General features: G+C 41.4%; 5 protein-coding genes across 5 annotated transcripts; all 5 read right to left on the bottom strand.

Annotated features, from left to right (window-relative positions):
• Positions 1–489: 489 nt before the first annotated feature.
• LOC121186943 (extracellular calcium-sensing receptor-like) lies at positions 490–4,242 on the bottom strand. Its single transcript, XM_041045887.1, has 6 exons — positions 4,049–4,242; positions 3,538–3,835; positions 2,637–3,431; positions 2,247–2,474; positions 1,992–2,115; positions 490–1,403 (listed from the first exon to the last, which is right to left on the bottom strand). Exons 1-6 carry the CDS (start codon positions 4,135–4,137, stop codon positions 490–492), a joined length of 2,448 nt encoding a protein of 815 aa, XP_040901821.1. The 5' UTR covers positions 4,138–4,242.
• A 1,570-nt stretch (positions 4,243–5,812) lies between these two features.
• On the bottom strand, positions 5,813–9,076 carry LOC121187046 (extracellular calcium-sensing receptor-like). The gene is made up of 6 exons (XM_041046112.1): positions 8,871–9,076; positions 8,452–8,737; positions 7,428–8,252; positions 7,105–7,335; positions 6,859–6,982; positions 5,813–6,726 (listed from the first exon to the last, which is right to left on the bottom strand). The coding sequence occupies exons 1-6, from the start codon at positions 9,074–9,076 to the stop codon at positions 5,813–5,815; spliced, it is 2,586 nt and encodes an 861-aa protein (XP_040902046.1).
• Positions 9,077–9,910: 834 nt separating this feature from the next.
• On the bottom strand, positions 9,911–13,470 carry LOC121187047 (extracellular calcium-sensing receptor). The gene is made up of 6 exons (XM_041046113.1): positions 13,250–13,470; positions 12,872–13,160; positions 11,742–12,548; positions 11,431–11,658; positions 10,963–11,086; positions 9,911–10,821 (listed from the first exon to the last, which is right to left on the bottom strand). Exons 1-6 carry the CDS (start codon positions 13,468–13,470, stop codon positions 9,911–9,913), a joined length of 2,580 nt encoding a protein of 859 aa, XP_040902047.1.
• A 1,692-nt stretch (positions 13,471–15,162) lies between these two features.
• Positions 15,163–17,865, bottom strand: LOC121187287 (extracellular calcium-sensing receptor-like). The gene is made up of 5 exons (XM_041046471.1): positions 17,596–17,865; positions 16,764–17,516; positions 16,450–16,677; positions 16,213–16,336; positions 15,163–16,061 (listed from the first exon to the last, which is right to left on the bottom strand). Exons 1-5 carry the CDS (start codon positions 17,848–17,850, stop codon positions 15,163–15,165), a joined length of 2,259 nt encoding a protein of 752 aa, XP_040902405.1. The 5' UTR covers positions 17,851–17,865.
• Positions 17,866–20,625: 2,760 nt separating this feature from the next.
• LOC121187180 (extracellular calcium-sensing receptor-like) lies at positions 20,626–23,334 on the bottom strand. The gene is made up of 5 exons (XM_041046326.1): positions 23,065–23,334; positions 22,233–22,985; positions 21,919–22,146; positions 21,676–21,799; positions 20,626–21,524 (listed from the first exon to the last, which is right to left on the bottom strand). Exons 1-5 carry the CDS (start codon positions 23,317–23,319, stop codon positions 20,626–20,628), a joined length of 2,259 nt encoding a protein of 752 aa, XP_040902260.1. The 5' UTR covers positions 23,320–23,334.
• Positions 23,335–24,780: the final 1,446 nt, after the last annotated feature.

The raw sequence follows: 24,780 nt of genomic DNA, 5'->3' as shown, positions 1-24,780 counted from the left end.
TGTTGCATTTTCATACTTCTTGAATTGTCTGAAATGTGTTAATTACATAATCCTGCCCTGTGTACCATGAAAACCGTCCTGTGCTTCCAGTCACAAGGTTGCCTTCCTGAGCCAGGTCAGCTGATTGTTCTGAACCTTGTTGAACTTAAGCTTCAGTAGATGAAACCACATGAGTAAACTTAAATACTATATTTTATAAACTGCGATAAATGTTGAAAACCAGTAAGAGATCATAGATTAGGCTGGTGCATTTACTCATACTTTACGGATTGCTTGATCTGATTGTGTATTACATTGAATTAAGTGCTGTCATCTCCATATCCTATGTCACAAATGAAATGAAAGACAGTAGAAATTACTAAAGTTTTTAAATACAAGTCTTCAGTGAAATTAATATAGGTATCTACTTTACTGTCCTGATAACAAAAACATTGGTGTAAATATTATGATGGCTCCTGAATTCCTTTGCCATCATATTATTTGAACTTCTCAGAATGATTTTGGTGCTGCCTTCCCCATCATATTCTTTTTTGTATTCTTCTCTGGTTTCATTAAGATAATGTAACATTTTGGAATAAAAATACAAATGAGCAGTCCAAAGCTGGAGGCCAGGATAGCAAATATTTCCACAGCAACACTGAACTTCCCAGGAGAGCTGACATATGCTGGAATGAAAGTGAGCCACACTGCACAGAATATCAACATGCTGAAGGTGATAAATTTGGCTTCATTAAAGTTATCAGGCAGTTTCCGAGCCAGAAAAGCAAGAACAAAACATAACATGGCCAGAACTCCTATATACCCAAGTACAGCCCAAAAGCCCAGAGCTGAGCCCAGAGCGCACTCTAAGATGATTTTGTCCTTGAAGTCCTTAAAATTCTTCAATGGAAAAGGAGGAGAAATTGTTAACCACATGATACATATAACAACCTGTATGAGAGTGAAAGCCAGAACACTGAGTCTCTGCTGTGCAGGTCCAAACCATTTCATCACATTACTGCCTGGAAGTGTGGCCCTGAAGGCCATTAACACCACGATAGTTTTCCCCAGAACACAAGAGATACACAGGACAAAGGTGATGCCGAATGCTGTGTGTCTCAGCATGCAGGACCACTCAGAGGGCCGGCCGATGAAGGTCAGAGAGCACAGGAAACACAGAGTCAAGGAGAAGAGCAGCAGGAAGCTCAGCTCAGAGTTGTTGGCCCTGACAATAGGAGTTTTCCTGTGTCTGAAAAAAATGAATGCAACAGCTACAGTCATGCATGTTCCAAACAGTGACGCTGCAGTGAGCAGTGCTCCCATAATTTCTTCATATGATAGAAACTCTGCCTCCTTCTTTACACAAGCATCTCTTCTCTCATTTGACCAGAATTCAGGTTGGCATCTCACACAGGTGACAGAATCTGGAAGGTAAAAATTAAAGCAGGTGTTAAACTTAACTGCCTGATAACTGTCTGAAAGCTCCATGATATAATCATTAATGATTCAGTCATTATATAAAGTATAAGATGCAACCTTTGTTCATTTTAAAGATATATGATTTGTTTTATGATATTGTGTTACCAAGTTCTTCCATGGTAAATTTTTTAAATGCTCTGAAAACATAAATAACATCAATCTTAGATTTTCTCATTTTTCAAAGAAAAAATAAATCAATGTCACCAGAGAACAGTAATCAGGAAAAATCTTCACATGGATTATCTAACATTGATTTGAGGTTGCCAGAGTGTGCATTATGTATTTAGGTGATTTCTGAAACTTCAGTATTTATTTGTTTGATATACTAAAATTAGTTTGATATATTTGTAATGAAAACACTATACAGTCATTGCGTATTCCCCAGGGTCACCTGCCCTGGTTTGAAAAATCTGAAAATTAAAATGTGCCATTTATGGAAATTGGCATGTGATTGTGGCAATTTTTCATTTTTAGCAAAAAAAAAGAAAGAAAGAAAGAAAGAAAGAAAAATCCTACATTAAATATTACCAGACCTGTAATGTTGCTTATTTCTCCCTCTGCACATCTTATACAGTCATAGCAGCAGACAGGCTTTCCTTTCTGGAGAACCTTACGAGTTCCTGGGGGACATTTCTCACTGCAGACTGACACAGGCACCTGCATGGACAAAGCTACTATCAGCAAAGTGTACGAGCATTTATTTTCAATAGGTGGTGTCTTTGAAACATTAAAACCATTCCATTCAAACCAAACATTGTAATTATTCTGTATTATATTTGGTAACGTACCTGTGTTGAGTTCTTTGCCCAAATTAAAGTCTTATTGTGCAGATTCAGCTGCTTTTCTGCAGGTAAAGATGCATCATAGAGACCAACCATGACAAAGTCCACAACATCATTTTCTCTTGGCTGCCAGTTTATAATTTCATACTTTGCTGCTGGGTCTCCGTCCTCATTGAAGAAAACTTCATCTCCTTCCTTTGTTTTGAAGTGAACCTTTTTTATGTGCTGTAAAATCTAAGAAGACAGTTAATGATTTGGTTAATTGTGACAAACATCCTGTAGATCTGATCACTCAGCAGCATCACAGACAGAGGGAACACTTTTAAAAACACTGGAACCATTTTTCTTGTGACCTCATGTGAAAATGAGAATGTTAGTATTTAGTGTTGAACTCACCGTGAATGGATCTAGCTGCACCTTGTTGTTACATGTTTCATTACAGCCCAGAATACTATGAAGTGCATGAGCCACAGCATACACTCCTTTGTAAACATTGTTAAATATAGGCATGAGGGACATATCAGTGAAGCTGTTATGCACTCCAGTCAAATCTTCATGTCCAGTACATTCTCTCTGATTCTCTGCTGATGACTCTGACTGCTTGAACTTACAGCTAAATAACGTCTCCCAGAATTCAGTAAACATTTCATTACTAGATGAATTGAGAGACTTCACATCCAGTATGAACTCTCTCATGCCGCTGACATGTGTTTTGGGGATGGACAGGCCTATGGCACCATCCAGAATATGATGCGTATCCAGTTCTGCAGTTTGGGCATCAAAGATCCAGCCCTCACTGCCTACCCACTGGTATCCAGTCAAATTGTGGTGGGAAAACTCATGTATTAGCACATCCATATCCATGAGGGAGAGGAAAGCGACAATCACCTTGGAGGTGGAAGCCTTCATAATCTCAATCATTTTTTGTATTTTGTCTGGTGGATCTGTTCTAAAGAAAGACACAGAGTACTCCAGACAGATTCCCAGCTGCTGTGCAGTTTCTATGAATGTAGCCATCCCATTATTACCATAATCATCATTGGTTCTGATAGCTCCAACCCAAGTCCAACCAAAATGCTTGACCAGCTGGGCCAGAGCTCTGCTCTGATAGTAGTCACTGGTTATTGTTCTGAGGAAGGATGGGTACTTGGTTTTGTCACTGAGACAAGCACAGGTGGCAAAGTGACTGATCTAAAAGAGAAAAGAAATGACATCCTAAGATAAACATTAAATTGAAATATATGTGGAATTACAGAATAAGTATTTTTTCACAAATATATTCACTAAACCTACCCACCAGTGGGATATTAAAAGGTCCAATAACAGTAGACATAGCCATACTAGGAGAAGAAGAACTTTCTCCCATAATGGCCTGCACCTGTGCAGGTCTGGTACATGGTGCCTCAGAGGGAGCAGATAAAATTTCATTTCCATTAGCCAAGGCCAGTACAACTCTCACACTTCTGGCAGTGGATCCACAAGTATCATACATTTTATATCCCAGAGAGATGCCAGGCAGCAAGACTGTGCTGTTGTTAATCTCCTCGATGGCAAAAACCATAGCCTGGGCAAACTGGAACTCTCTGAAATTCAGACTTAAAGTAAACAGTTAAATTTTACTAGTCACTCCAAATGAAACAGAAACAATAGCACTTTAAATGGAAGCATTTGATGGTATTAATGCACACAACAGAGAATATTCCTCATTTAAGTACTTATTTTGATCACCTTTTTCTTGTACCTGTTTTCTATCTCTACCCACTTCCTCTTAATATGTTAAATCCTAATATTTCTACAGTATAATTTACCTGATACATTCCAGTGGCAGTGGTTTGTGCATGTAGGTATCTCTTCTTTCCTTCCAGCTGCTGTGGAAAGAGAAGATTCCCCCCAGCATAATGTCCCCGTCCTTAGACAGCTGAGGACTCTCAGGATCCCCTCTCAGCCTGCACACCGGCTCCTCAGCCTGAGAGAAAGACGCCACTAACAACAACTGTAACAGTGCCCAACCTTGCTCTGGCCAACTCTGTGTGGACGTCATTCTGTCTGAGAGGACTAACCCACTGGGTGGCATCACATGTGACTTAATGTGAATCAGAAGCTTACACTGGTATTTATACATTTTTGATCAGGTTAAAAAATAATAACTGAACAGTGATGTTTCATCTCTGTGGACCTGCAAGTTGGGGCAAGAAGCACAGGTGCACAAACAGAAAAAGAGTTAGCGGCTATAGCCTGTTGTAAACATCCGTTGTGTATGTAATGTTAACATTACAAAGATGCATTTTGTGTTTGTCTTTATACTTGTTCAATAATTAAAGATGGATTAAGATTACTTTATTCCAGTAATTGAGAAATATTGACTTTAGACATTCTCACTGAAATTTACAATAGTTTAAAAACTGGCTCATCAAACATAGCTCAGTATGATAGCAATTAAATGTGTTATTCAAATATTCAGTCTCTTTTTATCTCTTTTTTGGTCTCCACCTTTTTCTTCGAAAAATATTTGGGCCTTTAGCTGCAACATCCTTTCTTACGTCCACCAGCTAGTCTCTAATTTTATCTGTCTGATATTTTTGGAGGCCCACTCCCTCTGAGCATGTCTGTGCCCTAACAGGACATCCGTTTTGTTATGCATCCTATGGAGGTGCTCCTTTTATTCTGTGCATGTGGTCTTCTTACACCAACTTTTTCTATTCCATGCACAATGCACTTACAGCTCATGGCCTTGTGAGCTTTACTGCAGTACTGTACATCCAGTTGGATGTCTTGGGCTCTGTGCTTTAAATACATTCTGACCCATTCAGTAACTAGGTCCGGAAGTTTTCCAGTCAGCAGATGTTATTGCAAAATATGCTTAGTTTTAGTACAATGTATGTATGTATGTATGATGGTTTGAATGAATCATTTATGTACGTCTGCCGTATATAATTTGTATGTAAGAAATATTCAATACTACGTTTATCAGCACAGTTCATAACTGATATAAAGGTCAAACTGGTTTGACCCTGTCACTGTGTGTAAACAATCGGCAAGACTTGTGTAAAAATATCATGTTTTTATCTTAGATACAGTGTAAGGTTCAAGAGAAATTAGAATGGTGGAATGAGTCAAATTATTTGAATTTACTTGTTTTATTTAATTAAGAGTTTGTGCTTTCCTGACATTTTATATTGTTTACTGAAGCACGTGTGCATGGATTCTGTAATTTGGGGTTAAAAAACAAATTTTATTTCTATTTCATTAACACATACAGTATACTGTATAAAAACAAATATTTCATCTAAATTTCATTAAATTATTTTTATGTTCATATATATTTAGTACATGAGAATAATTGTCAAGCGAGTTACATATACACAGCAATTTTATAAGTTGCTTTCATTTAAGCTGCAGCATCAGTCTGTTTTCGTATGAATAATTTAGCACAGTTAGTGTGACCTAAAAATTCACATTTCTTCAGAAATTTATATTTTAAGTTTCTGTCTAAACCAATCAGAGACACAGAAAATGATAAAAGCAAATCTATTGCTCTTGTAAAAAAAAAATAAATAAATAAAAAATAAAACTCAAAGGGCTCCTGGGATCACTTTACCCATCAAATGTTTCTTTGTATTGTGTTCAGGTTTTAATAAAATTATGTAGCACTTGGGCAAAAAAATACAAAACAGCAGTCCGTAACTTGAAGCCAGAATAGCAAATATCTCCACAGCCACAGTGAACTTCCCAGGAGAGCTGACATAAGCTGGGATAAAGGTGATCCACACTGCACAGAATATCAACATGCTGAAGGTGATAAATTTAGCTTCATTGAAATTATCAGGCAGCTTTCGAGCCAGAAAAGCAAGAACAAAGCATAACATAGCCAGGAGCCCTATGTATCCTAACACAGCCCAGAAGCCTACAGCTGAGCCTAAGGCACACTCAAGTATGATCTTCTCTTTGTAGTGATTCATATTTTTGTAGGGAAAAGGAGGATTGATTGTCAGCCAAAGTATACAAATCAAAACCTGTATGAGAGTGAAAGCCAGAACACTGAGTCTCTGCTGTGCAGGTCCAAACCATTTCATCACATTACTGCCTGGAAGTGTGGCCCTGAAGGCCATTAACACCACTATAGTTTTCCCCAGAACACAAGAGAGACACAGGACAAAGGTGATGCCGAATGCTGTGTGTCTCAGCATGCAGGACCACTCAGAGGGCCGGCCGATGAAGGTCAGAGAACACAGGAAACACAGAGTCAAGGAGAAGAGCAGCAGGAAGCTCAGCTCAGAGTTGTTGGCCCTGACAATAGGAGTCTGCCTGTAGTGGAAAAATATCAGGGCTACAGTCATCGCTAAGCAGGCACCAAACACAGAAAAGGTGACCAACAGTATACCCATCAGTTCCCTGAAGGTGAGGAACTCAATGGCTTTCAAGTCACAGCTGTTCCTGTCTTCGTTGGACTTGTACTCAGGGGGACATTTGTCACATTTCACTGCATCTGAAAGCATAAATATGTTTAGGCTGTACAGCACACACATCTTCAGATAGACCAGTAAAGTGCTAGCAGTGATTCTGCCCAACAGAAACACGATGAGTGCTAGAGTAAATGCTAGGAATCCTGCTGTCTCACTTGTACTGTTGCTGAACTCTCCGTCAGCACAGGTGATGCAATCAAAGCAGCAGATAGGCTTTCCCTTAACAAAAGCCCGGCGGGTACCAGGTAAACAGCTCTCACTGCAAACGGACCTGGGCACCTGCATCACAGTGACAGCATCAAAGAAACGTTCACAATTTCCAGACTCATAACCACGTTAAAAAAAATCACAGCCAGCGTTAAAAAACATCTCATTATGACTGGCTGTCTACATTAACTTACCTCGGGATTCTCGCCTGCCCAGATGGCTTTCACACCCGCTTTCATCTCAAACTGCTGACCCTCAGGCCGAGAGGCATCATAGTAACCAATGGTCTCAAAGGCTATGTAACCCGTCTCATCCATCTGCCAGTTTACGAGTGCATAACGTGCCACAGGGTCGCCCGACTCATCAAAGAATACATTTTCACCAATCTTGGTAGAGAAATTGACCTGGGTCAGATAATGAAGCACCTGCAGAGAAAAAAGTGATGTTGTTACTTCACTTCATTATTGTTAATACACACAGCAGTTTGATGTCGGTTGTTGTTCAGTGCTTTGTTTACCTGCCATGGTTGCACATTTTCCCTATCAGCACAAGTGCTATTCTCAAAAGGCCCCTGTCCGTCTTTGCAAGTAAAGAGCATGTGCAGTGCATAACCTACAGCGTATGTGGCCTTGTAAACATTATTCAGCAGACTGGCATCTGAAACATCTGTGAAGCGTGTGTTTGTGTCCCACAGAGACTCCTTCCCGGTGCAGGCTGCCACTGAACCCTGGGTGTGAGTCTCTGCTTGGGGAGACAGGGAGCAGCCGAACACCATCTCCCACAACTCCACCAGTCCTCGGTCCCCTGGCGTGGTGGAAGGCCTGCTGTTAGCCAGGAACTCCTGCAGTCCAGGGATGTGAGCATTGAGTGCTGCGAAGCCCACTGCCCCCTGGACCACAGCATAGTTTACTGGAGAGGCAATATAGCGATAAGTGATCCAGCCCTCACTGCCCACCCACTGCAGGCCCGTCACATTCTGAGCATGAAGCTCTTTGATAAGGATGTCAAGGTCTGTGCCATCAGCAAATGCCACTATTACCTTGGAGGTGGATTTCTTTATAATGTCCACCACCTCTAAGAACCACTTCCTGGGGTCAGTCCTATAAATCGCCACTGAGTATTCAACACATACGCCTTCCTTTTCAGCTGCTTCCAAGAAAGTGGCCATGCCACCATTCCCATAGTCACTGTTAGTTCTAATGGCCCCAACCCAGGCCCAGCCAAAGTGTTTTACCAGCTTTGCCAGTGCTTTGCTTTGGTAAATGTCACTAGGTATGGTTCTGAAGAAAGAAGGATAGTCTCTTCTGTTACTAAGACATGCACAAGTAGCTGAATGACTGATCTGAAACACAAGTCACAGAGAGAAATCGCAAAGTTTTATCACGTTTCTGCAATTCATGAAGACACGGCTGTCCTCAATACCTGATATGAATCATACATGTAATAAAGCATTTTCACATCTTATATTAATCTTCATTCAACAACACAAACTCAACTGACAGTTCATGTGTGTAGAGAGTGTGCATGCTACTAACACTCACCACCGGTATATGGAAGGGTCCCATGGTGCGTGCAATACCTATTGTCGAGGTGGATGTGGTTTCCCCTATGACAGCATGCACATTGGAGAGTTTGTTACAGCTGCCTTCCCCGGTCTCATGTCTGTTCATCAGGTTTAGTGATGCCCTGATGGACAAAGGAATACTGGGGCAGGAGTCAAAGATCCTGTAGCCCAGTGTCACTCCTGGCAGCAGCTCTGAGCTGTTGTTGATCTCCTCTATGGCAAACATCATAGTGTACGCGTACTGAAGCTCTCCTGGGTCCAGTCTGAGAAGGGAGAATTTGTGAAAAGCAAAAATTGTGACACATACATAAAGACAAACAAGGATTTACAAACGCAGATAAAGAACATATATCGTAATACAATTTACAATAAACATTTTTTTCATCCCTTTCTTACCCTTCACACTGGATTGTTCCTGGGTTGACTGGTAGAGCTGGATTGACACTGACTGGGGTCTGATGGAAGGAGAAAATGCCTCCAATGTTGATGTCTCCCTCCTTAGAAAACTGAGACAGTTCTTTTGTCCCATATGTTTGACACACAGGTTTCCCTCCTCTGACAGCCAGAAGGGAAATAAGTAGCAGATCGGCTAACAGCAGCATAATTGTTCACCTCAATATCCACCACCCAAGGCCCAAGGATAAAACCACTGGACTCTGAGCATTTTATAGGGTTTTTCTTTTAACTCTCACAAAGCCTGTGGGGCTTGGGTGCAGTGCATTTGAATATTGTGTTTCTCTCCACCAGTGGCAGCGCTTGTCGTGTGATTAACAGATATATGGGCCTATGAGATGGCATCTTTGTTCTTAGCATTACCAGTTCCTTACAATAATAATTTCAGAAACCTGAGCAGACCTTTGGGAATGTCTGAGCTGTTTCTGTGTATTGTGTTTGTGTGTGTAAAAAAAAAAAAAAAAAATATGTATGTATGTATGTATATATATATATATATATATGTGTGTGTGTGTGTGTGTGTGTGTGTGTGTGTGTGTGTGTGTGTGTGTGTGTATACACACACACACACACACGAAGGAGAAAATGTAAATGTTCTCCTTTGAATAGGCAAAACTATCTCATTGCTCTACAGAAGAAAAGGAGCTGAACTTTATTTTCCACATCAAATATACCAGAGCGAAAGTTAAAAACATTAAACTGTAACTCCACCAGCCAGATGCTGATGCTTTATTTCATGTATCCCTTTCGTATGTACTGTATTTTAAATCTAACGCAATATATTTTTACTTTGCAAAATAGCTTTGCACATATGGTCAGTTTCCCACTGAAATTAGTGAGTGCGTTGTTTCCATTTAACAAAGAGCTACATGTGAACAAGCAAGTAATCTGCATATTGATTAATGTCTAAAGGAAGTAGAAAAAAATTCTTTAGAGCATTGGAAGAACCTTTAATATGTTAGGCTATTATTCTGCACACTCATTTATAGTGACTTTGACGGGTTTCTCCCCATCATGTGCTTTTTAGTATTCCTCTCCGGTTTCAATAGTAAAATATAACACTTTGGGGCATATATACAGAAAAGTAACCCAAAGCTAGAGGCCAGGATAGCAAATATCTCCACAGCCACAGTGAACTTCCCAGGAGAGCTGACATAAGCTGGGATAAAGGTGACCCACACTGCACAGAATATCAACATGCTGAAGGTGATAAATTTAGCTTCATTGAAATTATCAGGCAGCTTTCGAGCCAGAAAAGCAAGGATGAAGCACAGCACAGCCAGAAATCCTATATACCCCAACACCGCCCAGAAGCCTACAGGTGAACCCAAGTCACACTCTAGAATAATCCTTTCAGCGGCATGAGCTGTGTTTTTGTAGGGGAATGGTGGGGCAATAGTTAACCACAGCACACAAACTAAAACCTGCAGTAAAGTACAGCTGAGAACACTTGTTCTCTGAAGCGGGGCAGAACACTGAGGAATGGTGTTTACTGGCCTTTTAGCCTTAAAGGCGAGCACCACTGCAATGGTTTTAGCCAAGATACAAGACATGCACAAGGCAAAGGTGATGCCGAATGCTGTGTGTCTCAGCATGCAGGACCACTCAGAGGGCCGGCCGATGAAGGTCAGAGCACACAGGAAACACAGAGTCAAGGAGAAGAGCAGCAGGAAGCTCAGCTCAGAGTTACTGGCTTTGACAAGTGGTGTGTGACGAAACCGAAAGAAAACACATGACACCACTAGCGTTAAACTCGCTCCAAATAATGAGAAAAAAGTGAGCAGGGCCCCCATTGTTTCTCCATAAGATAGGAACTCGATCACCTTTGGAACACACTGGCTGTGATCTTTATTTGACCAGTACTCCAGTGGACACCGTGAGCACTCTGCAGAATCTGAATGGAAAACATGCGGTAAGCTGCAAGTTATGTTAGCATTCATGCCTACATATAATGACATACAGGTGAGATATTGGAAAGCATTCATTTTGTATAAACACTCAATAATAAGGGACAGTTAGGAAAGTGTTAACTCACTGTTGGAGTTGCTGATCTCTCCAGCAGCACAGGCGACGCAGGAGAAACAGCAGATGGGTTTGCCTTTGATCACGGCCTGCCGGAAACCTGGCAGGCAACTGTCACTGCAGACAGACTGCGGCCTCTGTAACAACAACACAACCGTCACCGTTTATCCCTCCTGGAATCCAAACAATTTAATTTATTCATCACCAGGTGAAACATAAATAAACTTTAGGCTTGGTTCTCACACATTAATCTGCATCAGAAGTGAAATTTGAAACGTCACTAGTCAGTTCTGATTTTTTATTTTTTTTCCTGTTAACACTGCTCCAATCAATACAAAGCAGCAGGGAAACTACAAATGAATAAATAAAATAGGAACATATGTGCATTCCTTGAATAAAAACATTTTTCTGACCAAACAGTTCAAAACATCATCGACTGTGTGACGGAGGATGATGATTAAACCTCTTTCTTCTACTGTACCTTCAGGGATTCTGCGGCCCATATTATTTTTATTCCGTTCATGGTGAACTGTTTTCCATTTGGCAGCGAAGCATCATAGCTCCCTACAGCCACAAACACGGTGTCTCCTGCTCGGTTTTTCTGCCAGTTCACCAGCTCATAGGCCGCTGCGGGGTCTCCGTTTCCATCGAAATACACTCTTTCTCCCGACTGAAGAGTGAAATCCACGTCTTGGAGATGTTTCACAATCTATCAATATAGAATAGTGGTGAAAAACTTTAAGTACAGGGAATTGTAAATTATTCAAGTAACTCACGAAGACAAGCTCTTACCTCTTTTGGCTCTAAATGATCTTTCCATGTACACGACTGGTTCACCACTTCACCACTTTGTCCACATTTTAACATGTCATGCATGGCATGAGCCACAGCATACACAGCCTTATAGACATTGTTAGATATCCTTAGCTCTGACACATCTGTGAAAGGATTGTTAATGTCCTGTAAACTCTCAGAGCCAGAGCACTGGGTCTGACCATGCACACTGGACTGGAAACTGCAGCCAAAGGTTGCCTCCCAGAACTCTCTCAGCACATTATTCTGAGGGTCCTGACTCGGGTTAACCTGTAACAGAAACTCTTTCAAGCCTTTTATCTTTGTCTTTCTAATGGTGAAGCCCAGAGACCCTGCCAAGATGGCAGAGTACCTCATATTGGCCAAATGACCTGCTGTAATCCAGGATTCACTGCCCACCCACTGCAACCCAGTCATGTTCTGGTTCAGAGCTTCCTCAAGCAGAATGTCCATCTCGCCCTGAGCGAGGAAGGCGACTAAAACTCTTGCACTGCCACTACGGATCACTCTGACCACCCTGGCAATCTGCCCAGTGGGGTCAGTCCTTGATATGGCCTCTGAGTACTCAATACAAACGCCTTCCTGACTTGCAGCTGTGATAAATGTCGCCATGCCATTGTTGCCATAGTCATTGTCACTTCTAACAGCCCCAACCCACGTCCAGCCAAGGTGCTTCACCAGTTTTGCCAGGGCTCTGCTCTGGTAGTAGTCACTGGGGATGGTTCTGAAGAAGGAGGGGTACGCCTTTCTGTTACTCAGACAAGCACATGTGGCAAAGTGGCTGATCTAACAGAGAAGAAAGTGAGGGAAACAAAAATACATTATTAACATTTGAGACTCAGGTCAGGTCAGAGAAAACACTAACGAAATACTGACAGTTATGCTTTATCTGTGCGAACCCTGGCAACGTTAATCCCAGCTGTAGCACAGCCCTAAAGCCATAAGTCGTAATATTACAAGAACTCAGTCTTTGTTAACAGTCACTTTACAGTAATTTGATTATTAGCTCTGGAGCATCAAAATAAAGTGTGATCAAGCTTTTTGGAAAAAAGAAAAATATTGAAAACCGTCACAGAAAAGCAACACACATATATTATACAAATATTTACCACTGGTATTTGGAAAATCCCTGAAATTTGCAGCATCACGATAGTGGAAGAGGACTCAGAGGCTCCGATGATGGCGTGAACAGATGACTGACCAGAGCATTTTTTTCCCAAAGTCTTTTCCTCTCCATTCATCAGACCCATCACTGTACGTGTTGACGGCAGTGTTGAACCACAGCTGTCAAATACCTTATAACCAATTGAGATATTAGGCAGTAGAGAGCTGCTATTGTTAATCTCCTCAATGGCAAAAATCATTGTTTGGGCAAAACGAAATTCTCTGAAATTTATCCTGAAAAGAGGAAGAACAGTTTTCAGATTTTATGGAACTTTTCTTCTGTTTAGGAAACAGCAAATGAGAAAGGAGACGACAAACAGTACCTGGAGCACGCGAGAGGCTCTGGAGTACCTGTGAAAGAGAGTGGAGGCTTTGAGATTTGGCTGTGGATGGAGAACGCTCCTCCAATAGTGATGTCTCCATCCTTAGACAACACAGGAAACTCTGGGCTCCCTAACATCTCACAGAGCACAGCGTCTTCCTCTGCACCAAAGGCTCCCATGAAAAGTACAAACAATAACATTACACTGACACAGTCACTCATCTGGTACAGAGAGAAACACACACACACACACACACACCTGGACCCTTCTTCTCTCATTGACACGTAGCTCCCAGGCAGAGCTTTATACCTCTGCATAAATGATTGAGGTCTTCTCACCAAATCACAGTGTGATGATGTCAGAGCACTTTCCATTCTGTTTTTACAACCATTAGGTCATTATCACTGCACGTTGCAAATGAAATAGTAGGGAGATGAGATGAGGGGGAACACAAAGCATTTAAATGTTCTTTTGATGCAAAGTAAGGACTATGAATAAACTTGTACCTGTAGCTGCACCAAATCTATGAAAGTAAAAAGAGGAAACAGAAAAAACTCAAACTTAACAAAAGATCCGAAAAGAAACACTATATAAAATAATTGTCAACGAAACAAATACATTTACCACAATTTGCATTATTTTTATACTCTTTAAACATAATTGTATAGTTATGGCAGTAGTAGACCTAAAAAAATCACATAGTTTAATATTTTGAGCAATGTTTGTTTGGGGCAGTGCAAATACATTGCATGTACTGCCCTGACTCTGTACTTGACCTTCAGGTGAAGAAGGGTGTGCAGTGCAGGGATTGGCTTTAGAGCACACTGTATGAATTATTTTTGGTATAATGTATTAGTACAAGTGAACACCTCAACTGCCCTTTACTGTGGACAGCCATCTGTGAGCAAGTGTGCCGTGGCCTCGTGCTGGGAATGTAGTATGGTATGTGTAAGTATATTCAAAAACTCAATACAGAAAAAAAAATTAAAATGCCAGCCACTGTTCTAAAAAATTACACATTCATTTATTAATATCCACAATATTTCATGAGCCTAGTGTTTTTAGTTGCTTAACAATAATTCATTTGCCATAACCACAATCACTCCTTCATCTTAAATGTAACTGAATATGCTTGAAATTAGTGAATACGTTACAATATTTTAAATGTCCAGCAGGTGGCACTATACAACAGCAAACATTTTCTGCAAGCTAATGTGCTAAATGTTGTGCCAAACACATGCATGTTACTGCTCTCTATGTAAGCATGTTAACACAAGAATGTTAAGAACAACTGAAGGCACATCCGACCCTGAGTATGTCTGAATCTAATGAAGTAATCCTCACAAAAAAAAGCTGACAAGCTTGATCTGAAATATCTTAATTAAGCACTGTACAGAGGAGGAATGGGATCTCTATTTGCTATTTCATTAGCCATGTTAGGAGGTAAACACATAACAGTGTGTACTGGAACACATGGTGTCAGGTCTGACTCACATGCTTTTACATAATGAAAGGTTTTTACAGTGGTGGGATAACAGTGTACATAATAAGTGCTTCTGTGTGAACTTTAGCTGTGCTGTTTAAGATGAAGAGACACATGGTCATGGATAGTTTTAAATATTTTGTAAATTACATGGAATAAAACACAGATTAATGCGGTGAATCCTCATTTTAATAACTAATCAAATGAACTAAAATATCATTCTTAAACGCCTCCCATCAATGGTAAAGTATGTATAAAAAAAGGGATTTTTACTTTGAAACTTTTGTCTTGGTTGCGATGTAGAAAAAAGGGAACTCTAAATAACATTTCATTGAATAGTATGCTCAGGTTACATCAGAAGTCCAAATAAATATCAAACAAATATCAATTTCTTCAATCTGATATCTATATTTAATCGTGTTCATCATGATCATGTTTTCCCCATTAGATGTTTCCTTGTGTTCAGTTCAGGTTTGAAAACAATAATAAAGCATTTTGGAGCAAATATACAGAAAAGTAGCCCATAACTGGAGGCTAAGATAGCAAATATCTCCACAGCCACAGTGAACTTCCCAGGAGAGCTGACATAAGCTGGGATAAAGGTGATCCACACTGCACAGAATATCAACATGCTGAAGGTGATAAATTTAGCTTCATTGAAATTATCAGGTAACTTTCTACCCAAAAAAGCAAGGATGAAACACAGGGCAGCCAGGAGCCCTATGTATCCTAACACAGCCCAGAAGCCTACAGCTGAGCCTAAGGCACACTCAAGTATGATCTTCTCTTTGTAGTGGTTCATATTTTTGGAGGGAAAAGGAGGATTGATTGTCAGCCAAAGTATACAAATCACAACCTGTATGAGAGTGAAAGCCAGAACACTGAGTCTCTGCTGTGCAGGTCCAAACCATTTCATCACATTACTGCCTGGAAGTGTGGCCCTGAAGGCCATTAACACCACTATAGTTTTCCCCAGAACACATGAGATACACAGGACAAAGGTGATGCCGAATGCTGTGTGTCTCAGCATGCAGGACCACTCAGAGGGCCGGCCGATGAAGGTCAGAGAGCACAGGAAACACAGAGTCAAGGAGAAGAGCAGCAGGAAGCTCAGCTCAGAGTTGTTGGCCTTTACCAAGGGAGTGTCCTTATTGATCAAGAATAGAGTGGCCACAATTAAGGTAAGCAGTAAACCAAACAAAGTGAAAAACACAAATATTTTACCCATAACTTCTGTGAAGGAGAGGAACTCCACATTTTTCAGAACACATGCATCTCTGTTTTGATTGGACCAATACTCTTCAGGACACTTTTTGCATCCATTAGAATCTGTAATAGAAATATTGTTACTATTATTGTAATTTAAGTTCTTACATCCTAAAAACATAAATAAGAGACTGAACCATAGCAAACTTTAACATGATGCACAGTGAGCAAGCAAACAATCTGTAAGAACTGTCATATGTCAGGTTTGTGGCACCTGTGCTGTTGCTGATTTCTCCCTCTGCACACGGTATACAGTCATAGCAGCAGACAGGCTTTCCTTTCTGAAGCACTTTACGGGTTCCTGGACGACAGCTCTCACTGCACACTGACACAGGCAACTTTGAAAGAAAAAGAAAAATGTTTCAATCAAGAATGGTTATTGTCAAACCACATGGCCATGGCAAACTCTAGTCTTAAATAAATGTGTTTTACTGTTAATTAACATATTTGCCTCTGTCTTTCCTCCAGACCAAATTATGTCCTCAGTCTTGAGAAAAAACTTCTGTCCTGGAGGCAGGGAAGCATCGTAGTAGCCCACAGGTTTGAAGTGAATTGATCCATCTGATCCACGCTGCCAGTTCACCACCTCATACTGGGCCAGAGCTGCTCCAGTGCTGTCAAACCACACCTGGTCCCCAGTCTTAATTGTAAAGTTCACTGTCTTTAGAGACTCCACAACCTAAAAAGCAGGAAGACAGTTCTGTATGTCAGTATATTAATTTACAAAGCTAAGAAATTAAGAGTTTAGTCATCAGTTCACTTTACCTGCCAGGGTGTAACCTTCACAGTCTTGTTACATCCCTGACTGCTTGAGCACTTTAGTATGCTGTGCAGAGAGTAGGCTACAGCATAGATGGCTTTGTAGAGGTTATTGGAATATCTCAGCTCTTTCACGTCGGCATCATAATTTTTCAGATCAAGTAGATCATGGTTTTCTTTGCATGAAGCTGTTTCTGTCATGCTGTCATTTCTCTCATCGCACTTAAACTCTCTCTCCCAGAAATCTCTGATTAAGAAATCATCCAGGCCACTGATATTGGCCTTTTGCACAGCAAACCCCAGTGAACCTCCCAGCACACTAAAGCTGGTAGGAGTCACAAGGCTGTCAGCAGTGATCCAGGCCTCCACACCGATGAACTGTCGGCCTGTGATGTTGTGCAGACTCAACTGCTCTAGAAGATCGTTCATCTCTACATGGGCTAAGAAACCCACAATGACCCGGGCAGTGCTCTTACGGATCACATCTACCACTTTCGTCAGTTTTTCTGGTTCAGCTCTGTGAAATTTCACTGTATACTCCACACACACACCTTCCACTTGGGCTGCATCAAGGAAAATAGCCATGCCATTGTTACCATAGTCACTGTCGCTGTTCACTGCACCGACCCAGGTCCAGCCAAAGTGTTTTACCAGATGGGCGAGGATTCGGCCTTGGTAGAGATCACTGGCAATGGTTCGAAAGAAAGAGGGATATTCCTTCCTGTTGCTCAAACACTCACAAGTAGCTGAATGACTTATCTGAGAATACACAAAAGAGAGACAAAATTAGGAGAGCTTGCACACAATGCACACACTGATACACAGACATCCCTCTCACCACTGGTATTCTGAATGGTCCTGCAGTGCGTGCCAGCACAATGGTTGAAGAGGATTCAGACTCCCCGATAATGGCATGAACAGCTGATTGACCAGAGCAGCTCTTTCCTGCAGTCCACTCATCACCATTCATCAGGGCCATCGCAGCACGAATTGAGGATAATGTTGAGGCACAATTGTCATAAATACGGTATCCGATAGAAACATTGGGAAGAAGAAAGTCACTTTTGTTTATTTCCTCTACTGCATAAATCATGGTCTGTGCAAATCGAAACTCCCTGAGGTTGACACTGAGACAAAAACAGAAATTGAAAACTTGCAGTCACTGTGATACAACACATAACTAATTATCATTATCCAAAACACAAAATTACCGGGAACATGTGAGACGTGTTGGTTTCTCTGAAAAAGAAAGCGGAGGATCTGCAATTTTGCTGTGGATGGAAAAGGCTCCCCCAATCGTGACATCTCCCTTTTTAGCCAACAGAGGGAACTCCGGACTCCCCAGTATCTGACAGGAAGGAGCTTCCTCCTCTGCTGCTCCAAATGCCAACAGAAGCCCCACACAAACCAGTCCTGTTATCACTCGTGACATTTTCTACTCCCAGATCCTGATGAGCCACAGACACCCTGGTTAGCATCAAAGCGGACTCAAACGTGATGTTTTATGACCTTAGCTGACGACAGGACTCATCTGCCTCTTACCAGCCAATCAGAGATAAGTGAGATAGAACAGACCTGATTGGGCCTTGCCATGAAATTACAGAATGAAGTTAGTAACTAGTTACTTTGCAGACTAAGTTCTCTGTGTAGAACATATGAGGATTATAAAGTAGTTTGAGATTTTTTCTTTCTTTGCAGCAAAGAAGCTGCACCAAATCCTCAAAAGTGCAAAAGATAAAATAGAAAAAAGAAACACTGGAAAGTAAAGTCAACAATCAAGAGAGGATCTGGAAAAAACAATAAAATAACTGTCAACAAAACAAATATGTTAACTAAAACGTGCACTATTTTTATACTTTTCTTTTTTTTTTTGGAAAGAGTTTTATAGTTATGACTTAAAACATCACATAATTTTATATTTTGAGCAATATTTGTTTGGGACAGTGCAAATAAATTGCTTCATACCCAGATACAAAAAAGAGGATAAAAGCACTTTGATCCAGTGCAGGGTTTGACTTTAGAATACACTGCATGAATTGTTTTGGTGCAGTGTATTAGGACAAAAGAAGGGAATAATGGAACACTATCAGCTGAACAAGTCAACACCTTAACTGCCCTTGACTGTGGTCAACCATTTGTGAGCACCATTTTGTGTTCTTGGGAGTATGTCAAGTGTAATGATGTTGAAAAAAATCAAAACAAAAAATATAATACGCCATCACAGTATTCTGAAAAATTACAATAACAATGGAAAAGTCTTCGTATCACAATTTGCATATATTGACAACATTTAGTGCGAGTACAGGAAGTATTATTTTTGAGGTTGAATTGGACTGAAGTTTGGATCCTGTTACAGACCTACAAATGCCATTCACATATAGGCTATATTGACTATATTCACAATATTTCCTGAACGTATTTTTTAGTTTTTTAGCAGCAATTTAACCATAATTAATTTGCCATAACACCGCCCGGTTGGCTCAGTTGGTAGAGCATGAGACTCAATCTCAGGGTCATGGGTTTGAGCCCCAGCTGAAGGCTGACTGACCGGGAGGCTGGATGGAGGTTAGCCGGCCGATAGCTAGCCTGACTGGGAGGCTAACTGGAGGTTAGCAGTTCCAAGGGTAGTTGACCAAGGCCCTAAGCTGGAGGCTAGCAGGCCGAAGGCTAGCTGATGAGGGGCTGGCAGGAGGCTAACAGGCCAAAGGCTAGCTGACATGGGAGGGGGCTGGCTGGAGGCTAGCAGGCCGAAGGCTAGCTGATGGAGGCTGGCTGGAGGCTAGCAGGCCGAAGGCTAGCTGATGAGGGGCTGGCTGGAGGCTAGCAGGCCGAAGGCTAGTTGATGGGGGGCTGGCAAGAGGTTAGCAGGCCAAAGGCTAGCTGACATGGGAGGGGGTTGGCTGGAGGCTAGCAGGCCAATGGCTAGCTGACAGGGGAGGGGGCTGACTGGAGACTAGCAGGCCGAAGGCTAGCTGATAAGGGGCTGGCTGGAGGCTAGCAGGCCAAAGGCTAGCTGACATAGGAGGGGGCTGGCTGGAGACTAGCAGGCCGAAGGCTAGCTGATAAGGGGCTGGCTGGAGGCTGGCTGGCTGGAGGCTGGCTGGCTGGAGGCTGGCTGGCTGGAGGCTAGCAGGCCAAAGGCTAGCAGGCCAAAGGCTAGCTGACAGGGGAGGGGGCTGGCTGGAGGCTAGCAGGGCGAAGGTTAAGTACTAACAGAGCATTCCTGAAAAAGAGAACCTGGCTCAGAGTGAAACCTCCCCAAATAAATGAAGGTTAAGATCTCTATTTGGTGTTTCTTTAGTTTTGTTTGGGATGAACACAAAAGAGTCTGTTCTTTAACAGACAATGTCAAGTTTGAGCCACATGCTCTGCTATAATCTAAAGACTTTACAGTTGTGTTGTGCAGTGTACAGTGCTTCTGTGTAAGCTCTAACTGTGCTATGTACAATGAAAAGACACATGGTCATGTATAGTTTTAAATATTTTGTATTTACATGAAACTAGAAAAAGATTAATCGAGCAAATCATCTGTTTAATTATGAACCAAATAAACTGTAAGAACAAAGATTACTGAAAGTAAAAAATGTTTTCAACAAGTATGTAGAACCACATAGGAAGGATTCAATATGTCATGAAATTATCTGAAATATAATTTTTGACCGCCTGTCAACAGTGGTAAAGTGAGTATAAAAAGGACTTTGGCTGTGATGCAAAAAGAAGCGAACACTAAATAACATTTATATTTCAGTGAATAGTATGCTCAGGTCACATCAAAGGTTAGGCCAAGCTACAAGTCATGAAATAGAAGTAAAAGATATAATATCCATTTCTTCACTCTGATATCTAGATTTAATCGTGTTCATCATGATCATGTTTTCCCCATCAGATGTTTCTTTGTGTTCAGTTCGGGTTTGAAAACAATAATAAAGCATTTTGGAGCAAATATACAGAAAAGTAGCCCATAACTGGAGGCTAAGATAGCAAATATCTCCACAGCCACAGTGAACTTCCCAGGAGAGCTGACATAAGCTGGGATAAAGGTGATCCACACTGCACAGAATATCAACATGCTGAAGGTGATAAATTTGGCTTCATTGAAATTATCAGGCAGCTTTCGAGCCAGAAAAGCAAGGATGAAACACAGGGCAGCCAGGAGCCCTATGTATCCTAACACAGCCCAGAAGCCTACAGCTGAGCCTAAGGCACACTCAAGTATGATCTTCTCTTTGTAGTGGTTCATATTTTTGGAGGGAAAAGGAGGGTTGATTGTCAGCCAAAGTATACAAATCAAAACCTGTATGAGAGTGAAAGCCAGAACACTGAGTCTCTGCTGTGCAGGTCCAAACCATTTCATCACATTACTGCCTGGGAGTGTGGCCCTGAAGGCCATTAACACCACTATAGTTTTCCCCAGAACACATGAGATACACAGGACAAAGGTGATGCCGAATGCTGTGTGTCTCAGCATGCAGGACCACTCAGAGGGCCGGCCGATGAAGGTCAGAGAGCACAGGAAACACAGAGTCAAGGAGAAGAGCAGCAGGAAGCTCAGCTCAGAGTTGTTGGCCTTTACCAAGGGAGTGTCCTTATTGATCAAGAATAGAGTGGCCACAATTAAGGTAAGCAGTAAACCAAACAAAGTGAAAAATACAAATATTATACCCATAACTTCTGTGAAGGAGAGGAACTCCACATTTTTCAGAACACATGCATCTCTGTTTTGATTGGACCAATACTCTTCAGGACACTTTTTGCATCCATTAGAATCTGTAATAGAAATATTGTTACTATTATTGTAATTTAAGTTCTTACATCCTAAAAACATAAATAAGAGACTGAACCATAGCAAACTTTAACATGATGCACAGTGAGCAAGCAAACAATCTGTAAGAACTGTCATATGTCAGGTTTGTGGCACCTGTGCTGTTGCTGATTTCTCCCTCTGCACACGGTATACAGTCATAGCAGCAGACAGGCTTTCCTTTCTGAAGCACTTTACGGGTTCCTGGACGACAGCTCTCACTGCACACTGACACAGGCAACTTTGAATCGAAGAAAAAGGTTTAGTTTTTCAATCAATCAAGAATAGTTATTGTCAAACTACATGGCCAAACTCTAGTCTTAAATAAATGTGTGTTTTACTGATAATTAACATATTTGCCTCTGTCTTTCCTCCAGGCCACATTATGTCCTCAGTTCTGAGGACAAACTTCTGTCCTGGAGGCAGGGAAGCATCGTAATAGCCCACAGGTTTGAAGTGGACAGTCCCGTCTGATCCACGCTGCCAGTTCACCACCTCATACCGGGCCACAGCTGCTCCGGTGCTGTCAAACCACACCTGGTCCCCATTCTTAATCGTGAAGTTCACTGTCTTTAGAGACTCTAAAACCTAAAAAGCAGAAAGACAGTACTGTATGTCAGTATATTAATTTACAAAACCGAGAAATTAACAGCATCGTTATCAGTTCATTTTACCTGCCAGGGTGTAACCTTCACAGTCTTGTCACATCCCTGACTGCTTGAGCACTTTAGTATTCTGTGCAGAGAGTAGGCTACAGCATAGATGGCTTTGTAAATATTACTTGAGTATCTCAGCTCTGTCACATCATCATCATAATTTTTCAGATCAAGTAGATCATGGTTTTCTTTGCAGGGCAGTGTTTCTGTCATGCTGTCATTTCTCTCATCACACTTAAACTCTCTCTCCCAGAAATCTCTGATTAAGAAATCATCCAGGCCACTGATATTGGCCTTTTGCACAGCAAACCCCAGTGAACCTCCCAGCACACTAAAGCTGGTAGGAGTCACAAGGCTGTCAGCAGTGATCCAGGCCTCCACACCGATGAACTGTCGGCCTGTGATGTTGTGCAGACTCAACTGCTCTAGAAGATTGTTCATCTCTACATGGGCTAAGAAACCCACAATGACCCGGGCAGTGCTCTTACGGATCACATCTACCACTTTTGTCAGTTTTTCTGGTTCAGCTCTGTGAAATTTCTCTGTATACTCCACACACACACCTTCCTCTTGGGCTGCAGAAAGGAAAATAGCCATGCCATTGTTACCATAGTCACTGTCGCTGTTCACTGCACCGACCCAGGTCCAGCCAAAGTGTTTTACCAGCTGGGCGAGGGCTTGGCTCTGGTAGAGATCACTGGCAATGGTTCGAAAGAAAGAGGGATATTCCTTCCTGTTGCTCAAACACTCACAAGTAGCTGAATGACTTATCTGAGAATACACAAAAGAGAGACAGAATTAGGAGAGCTTGCACACAATGCACACACTGATACACAGACATCCCTCTCACCACTGGTATTCTGAATGGTCCCGTAGTGCGTGCCAGCACAATGGTTGAAGACGTTTCAGACTCCCCGATAATGGCATGAACAGCTGATTGACCAGAGCAGCTCTTTCCTGCAGTCCACTCATCGCCATTCATCAGGGCCATCACTGCACGCATCGAGGATAACGTTGAGCCACAATTGTCATAAATACGGTATCCGATAGAAACATTGGGAAGAAGAAAGTCACTTTTGTTTATTTCCTCTACTGCATAAATCATGGTCTGTGCAAATCGAAACTCCCTGAGGTTGACACTGAGACAAAAACAGCAAAATGAAAACTTGCAGTCACTGTGATACAACTCATAAGAAACTATTATTATCCAATGCACAAAATTACCTGGAGCATATCAGAGGTGTTGGTTTCTCTGTGAAGGAAAGCGGAGGATTTGTAACTTGGCTGTGGATGGAAAAGGCTCCCCCAATCGTGACATCTCCCTTTTTAGCCAACAGAGGGAACTCCGGACTCCCCAGTATCTGACAGGAAGGAGCTTCCTCCTCTGCTGCTCCAAATGCCAACAGAAGCCCCACACAAACCAGTCCTGTTATCACTGGTGACATTTCCTACTCCCAGATCCTGATGAGCCACAGACACCCCGGCTGGCATCAACACGGACTCAAACGTTATGTTTTATGACCTTAGCTGACGACAGGGCTCACTGGCCTCTCAGTAACCAATCAGAGATAAGTGAGGTAGAACAGTCCTGATTGGACCTTGCCATGAACTTATGGAATGAAATTACTTTTCCATGGCAGGTGTAGTAACTAGTTACTTTGCAGATTAAGTTATTTTTGTTCTTTTTACATTGAGGTTTTCTGCTTCTTCCACCATTGACTGCCATAAGCTTGGAAACAGAATTACATTCCCCATAACAAACTGCTTTGCTGTTAAAATACAGTCCACAGAGTAAGATATTTAATGATTTTGTGTATGAAAACAGAAGAAGTTTCATGGAAACATTTCCATATATACTTGACCTGGTTTAAAGGTGGCATTCCATAACATTTGTTGCCCACAAGACTTTATTCAGTTTTTTTGCTGAAAGTAAGATATTTGATGCATTTGCAAATATCAACACAAACATCTTAAAATGACTAAGATAGGCGTACTGTTCATTAATTGCATAATTTTCCTACTTTTTTTTTTTTTCAAATATTTCAGCAATTAAGACTTAACTATGTACATAAAAGAAGCTGTAAAGGTGAAAATGTATATTTTTGTGTTTATATCTTCATAAAAAATTATAGTTGCACATTTACTTTTATTTTCATTTGTTCCATAACATGTTGCCTCATTTAACAAATAAATGAGGTAACATATGTTACCTCATTTATTTGTTAATTAGAAAATTGTGTATTTGCATAGCACACATTGCCCACATTTATTGCCAGTGCCAGAAGTAACAGTGTGAAGGTTGTGGTGGTCAATGGGTATGAAGCCAGTCTGACCTCATGAAGGAGACTGGAGTTAAGCACAGTTAACCCTGAGTATGTCAATCTAATGAAGTACTCGTCACACAAAAAAAAAAAGCTTAAACTTGTCATGAAACACAAGGCAGACACACACACACCTGAATCAACACAGGTAAAGACACAGACAAACTGACCAGCACACAAGGGAACAACGAGACTTTCATACACCAGGTAATAAGCAACAGGTGAAACCAATTACGGCGGGGCAG

The sequence above is a fragment of the Toxotes jaculatrix genome, chromosome 9 (assembly GCF_017976425.1).
Source record: "Toxotes jaculatrix isolate fToxJac2 chromosome 9, fToxJac2.pri, whole genome shotgun sequence".
In the NCBI taxonomy this organism is placed as follows: domain Eukaryota; kingdom Metazoa; phylum Chordata; class Actinopteri; family Toxotidae; genus Toxotes; species Toxotes jaculatrix.
The sequence above is the reverse complement of the archived record's forward strand: the minus strand, read 5'-3'. Positions and strand labels throughout refer to the sequence as shown.